Here is a 5,442-nt window from a genome sequence, read left to right as displayed (position 1 = left end):
CCGGTAAATAATGTATCTAAAATCATGTGGGCTATACGAAGACGTGGACCTATCTGGCCCATTTTCTGTTTTATGCTGTAGTATATATTACGAACTTTAAATGCCGATTTTAAAACAATTCCGGTAAATAATGTCGCTAAAATCATCAAAATACCTAATATCGGGGCTACGCGAAGACGTGGACCTACATGGCCCATTTTCAATACCAAAAGTCCTGCAGATATAATACACATTTGAGTAAAATTTTATCAATCTACTTCATTTCGTTCGGAAGCTAGAGTGATTTCCACAGACGGATAGACGGACAGACCGACGGACATTGATAAATCGAATAGAATTTTATGCTGATCAAGAATATATACTTTGTGGAGTATAAAATGTATATTTCGAGGTGTTACAAACGGAATGACAAACTTAATATACCTTCTATACTATGGTGGAGGGTATACAAAAATATCGGATATTGAATCAATTAAAAATTTCGTTAATGAAATGTGCCAAATTTCCAGCATGTGTAGAGTATAATAATGTGGAGACAATACAAGTTATGGAGGAGCACATGCACACCAACCCCAACCTTTGTGGGGACTTCTGGGACTATGCCTAAGGATCGTGGCTCCGGCACCCTACTCTGATCATGTCGATACCATTGGGACCATGTCTAATTATTATGCAGATCGATTGATAGTTTTGCTAGAGATTTTAGAAAAATCTCATGGGGAGTTTCCGGAATTTTCAGGGATGACCCGAAAAATATGGCAATACTTGCCGGCCCGGTGCATTTCGCTTCTTTGGATTTTACATACATTCAAAATTTTGTTTCCAAATCATAACCGATTTCAAAATAATTTGGCAAATTTATTTGTAAACCAAATTCAGTAACTCTTTCCAAATTTCATTGGAATCGGGAAAAACACGCAATTTTTTTTCGTAACAAATTGGAATTTGTTTTACAAGTTTTTTTTGAAAATGTTCAAATATCTGAAGGTGTTTAAAATGAAAGATATATTTGTAGACAATTCCAAGAGGGGTGTTTTAATTGAAGGAATTTGAGATGGTGGATGGCATAATCTTGGCCTGTTTGAGTTCATATGGCTTGAATGGTATGCTCTTTAAGGCATTTGAATTGAATTCAATCGGGCTCTTGCCCCCATCCAGCTGTGAAAGCTTTATAACAGGGATATGGCCTGTAGATTTTTGTAATTATACCCATATATCATTTGATACGGCCAAAACGTGTCTCATCGAAATAATGGTTTTCTCTTTGGACCAAATCCGTTTCAGGACATATGGATTCGATCTAGCGATGTCTCTCCGTTTGTCTGTCTGTCTGGCACACGATAACTCTCGAAGGGAGTTTCCGATTCGGTCTTAACTTGGTACATCGTAATATTTTTGTCAAACGTAGATCGAGATCACAGATGGGCAATATCGGTCCATCTCTAATGTCAAAATTTTTAAAGAAAATAATTTTCTGCGTCGTAGGAGAAGGGATAATCCAATTTTGTTCTTACTTTGCCAATCTTAATATTTGCATCAGCGTTAGGTCAGGGGCGATAATGGACAATATCGGTCCACTCCATCAAGGTGAAAGTTTTGAATAATTATAATTCTTAAAAAATGTGATGTAAGTGTCCGATTATCTTCGAATTACACACATCACAATATTTTTTATGAACACAAGGTCTGGTGTGAAGAATGGAATATATCGGTCTACTGCTTCTGGTACCTCCCCACAAAGGGTCAAAATTTTGAATGTTCATGAAGCTCATAAAACACAAAATTAACATCCGATTCCATTCAGACTTGGCACATCTCATTATTTCTATCAACACAAGATCTATCATAAATATGGTAAAGATAGGACCATTACTTATGGTAACTCCCCCACAATGGGTTTGGTTTTGAATAACTAAAACGGTTATGAAATCCGCAATAAGCATCCGGTTATCTTCATACTTCACACACCCTCTTATTTGCACGTACACAAGATCTGCTGTTGATGTGCGATATATCGGACCATTACATCTGGTACCTCCACCTCAAAGGTTCATATTTTTGAATATTCATGAAGCTCATAAGACGCGGAATCAACTCCCGATTTCATTCAGTTTTGGCACATCTCAATATTTCTATCAACACAAGATATGTTATAAATATGGTAGAGATCGGACCAATATTTCTGGTACCTCCCCCGAATAGGGTTCAAGATTTTGAAAAATCTAACCCTGTAATGGATAATTTGGCTACCAATTTCTTGCCTACCAAAAAAGAGCATTTATTTCAAATTTCAACCAAACAACAATGTTTATTCTTCTCTCAAAACAATTTCCCCTAAATCTATTTCTATTTATTTCTGCACTCTCTTCTCTCAGCATGGATAATTCGGCTCAGTTGGCTCCCAATTTCTTGCGTACCCAAAAAGAGCATTTAATTCAAATTTTTTTTTTCTCTCAAAACAATTTCTCTTAAATCTATTTCTATTTATCTACACATGTATCTCTTTATCTCTTCCAAATTCTGCACTCTCCTCTCTCGCCTTCGTCTCTCTTCGTTTTGCATTTAAATATTCGTTTAAAATCGGCGATGTGTTGCACTGTCTCCCTCACTCGAACATTGTCCAAGTCATGGGCATGGCTGGGGGGTAGAGAGCCACAAAAGAATTGAGCGAAATTTAGGAAAAATAATTGCGGGTTGGTGAATGTAGAAGAGAGCTTCTTTTCCTTGTCGATTTTAGGAGAATAAACATCCCAAATCAATTGGAGACCATTGACATCGGCCAGGCGTTCGTTTAGTGATACTGTGGGTGAATTGTTGTCGGTCAGACATTCTAGGCTGTCTATGAATAGGGGATTTTGGGCAATTTGTTGACCCATTGGATTAGAGTTGCCGTGGTGATCATATTTTAGGCCACGCGGATCGAAAGCATGTGACAACTCATGGGCCATTATCCAACCGAGTATTGAGTGTTGCAGGAGAGGATGTTGCCGGTGATGATAAAAGGGGAGTTGTAGGAACACCATGGGTATGACGAGTTCATTACGCGGATGATTGAAGTAGGGAGCATTGCGTAGCGCTGCAATGTCATCATTGACATAGTAGAGGTGTGGGAGAGGAATGTGACTTGGATTTTCCTGGAGAGCAGCCTTGTGTTGTTGATAAAAACGAAACTTAAGCAACTGTAAATGGTTGTAGTAGAAATTATCCCTGGACAGCTGTAAGCCGGAGTGATAGTCATTGAGATCGGGTATGTGTTGGGGTAGATTGCCAATTTTCAGAGAGACTGCATTTAATTTCTCTTCTAAGTATCGCAATTCTGTGGGCGAGAGTTGAAATTTATTCTCTTGCAAATAGAGAGAGAACTGTTGTTTCAATTGTGCTAAAATTTCTTGAAGGACTCTCTCATCCTGTTGGCGATTTTCATAGAGAAAACGATCGTAGATATAGTTAACACCCAGCGGAAACATAACATTGGTGTGCAGCAGGCAGTGGCGAGGGCTAATCAAAGGTTTTACGCTGAACAAATGTTTGAGAAAACTCACCAGGATATACCAGGCAATGGTCGAGGAGTCCTTTTGCTTGAGGAAATTTCGTAAATCTTGGAAATATTCCAAGTTTGAGGGCACCTCCAGAATCAGGGTCTTGGGATCTAAGGGTTTTCCGGCAAGCCTATCAAAATACAATTGCCAATTCAAGCTCGGCTCAGCTCTGTTTAACTGCTGCAGAGTCAGGCTACTCATTTCATTGTTCGTATTTTCATAAATTTTGTAAAATGCCAGTAATTCCCGCTGCAGACCATATACGCTGTCCGTTAGCTTCCATAGCTCGTTGGGTGCAAAGGCCCGATTGAATTCAAATTCTTCAAAAATTTCATAAATTTCGTATTTATTGCGAAATTGTTTCTCTCCATTGGGAATTTTCAATTCCACCACCGGGACGCTGGAATCATTGGCTGCCAAGTTCACCGATTCCTTGAAGAACACGCCATTTAAACCAAATTGCCTTAAATAGGCCAAGGGTTGCAGCCAATCAAAATTATGCCATCCACCATCTGACACGCCATCAATTAAATCACCCCACTTGAAATTGTTGCCAAAAATGTCCTTCATTTTAAACTCCTTCAGATATTTGGACATTTTCAGAAAATATTCCCCGCTCGTGCGACACGATTCATAATACTGCCATATTTTGCGGGTCATCCCCGAAATGTCCCGTAACTCTCCATGGGATTTTTCTAAAGTCTCCAATAAATCTATCAATCGATCGGCATAATAATTGGTCATGGCCCCAATGGTATCGACATGATCATAATAGGGTGACTCGCGCCACGATCCACAGGCATGGTCCCAGAAGTCCCCACAAGGATCGGTGTTGTTGTACATATGCTCCTCCATAACTTGTATTGTCTCCACATTGATGTTCTCCACACAAGCTGGAAGTTTGCCACATTTTATCAACGAAACCCGATCCGCATGGCCGGTAGTGGCAAATAAGACATAAATGAAAAATGTTAATTGATTCAAAATCCGATATTTCATTTTAGCCAAATTTATTTTGTTTTTTTGTTGTTCTAATGCGGTGCTGAGTTGAAATTCGACTGAAAAGAAATCGTTAGAATGCAGAATTTCAAGTTCAACGAAATTGAGTGGTAGGGTTGCCAAGTTTTTTTTGGGATTCGTAGTAAATAAAAGAAATTAGACTAAAATAAAAAATATTAAGAAAACACAAAGTAGATGAAAATGAGCGGCAGGGTTGCCAAGTTATTTTTTAGGGATTCGTAGTAAATAAAAGAAATCATCCTAAAAAAAAATTAAAGAAAATAATCTGCAGATTATATAAGTAGAGCTAAAAATAAAAGACAAGTCCAAAGGCGTTTTGAACGTTTGAATCGCAAAGTAACCAAAATAGAGGGGGCAAATTGCCACATTTTCAAAATATTTCGAAATTTTCGTATTAAGATTCCTTGGAATCGATGTAGTCAATATTATTGAGAAGAGTACAGAGATTATTCTGGTCAAAAAAAAATATTAACACTCATACGAGTCATAAAAGTGGCCTTTTTGGTCCTTTTTTTAAAAATTTGTTTAAAAACACCAGCTAAACGAAATGGTAGCACATCAAAATATTATTCAAAATTATTTGTCATAAAATTCTACTGTAGGTCATACAGAAGACATAAATAGTCTTATTCTTAGCTAAATGCCAGACATTCATAAATACTACCAAACACATTTAAGGGTTAAAGCCGTATTTCATGTGAGTTTATGCAAAATTCTCCTGCAAAGCATCATTTTAGAAGGATGATTTCAAAGACAGAAATATTCTTCATCAAAATTTCACTGTACATGGTGAGATGAAAAAAACTAAAATCAATTTCAGACATCTGTGATTTCTAAGCCACTCGTCCGACAGCTGTTAAAATTATTCCAGTGACAGCTCATT

General features: G+C 37.7%; 1 protein-coding gene across 1 annotated transcript; it reads right to left on the bottom strand.

The window, feature by feature from the left end:
* Nucleotides 1-2,321: 2,321 nt before the first annotated feature.
* LOC101896096 (neprilysin-3) lies at nt 2,322-4,590 on the bottom strand. The gene has a single exon (XM_011296819.3). The coding sequence runs from the start codon at nt 4,536-4,538 to the stop codon at nt 2,505-2,507; it is 2,034 nt and encodes a 677-aa protein (XP_011295121.1). The 5' UTR covers nt 4,539-4,590; the 3' UTR covers nt 2,322-2,504.
* Nucleotides 4,591-5,442: the final 852 nt, after the last annotated feature.

The sequence above is a fragment of the Musca domestica genome, unplaced genomic scaffold (genome assembly GCF_030504385.1).
Source record: "Musca domestica strain aabys unplaced genomic scaffold, Musca_domestica.polishedcontigs.V.1.1 35, whole genome shotgun sequence".
Lineage (NCBI taxonomy): Eukaryota > Metazoa > Arthropoda > Insecta > Diptera > Muscidae > Musca > Musca domestica.
This window is presented reverse-complemented; position numbering and strand designations above follow the sequence as displayed.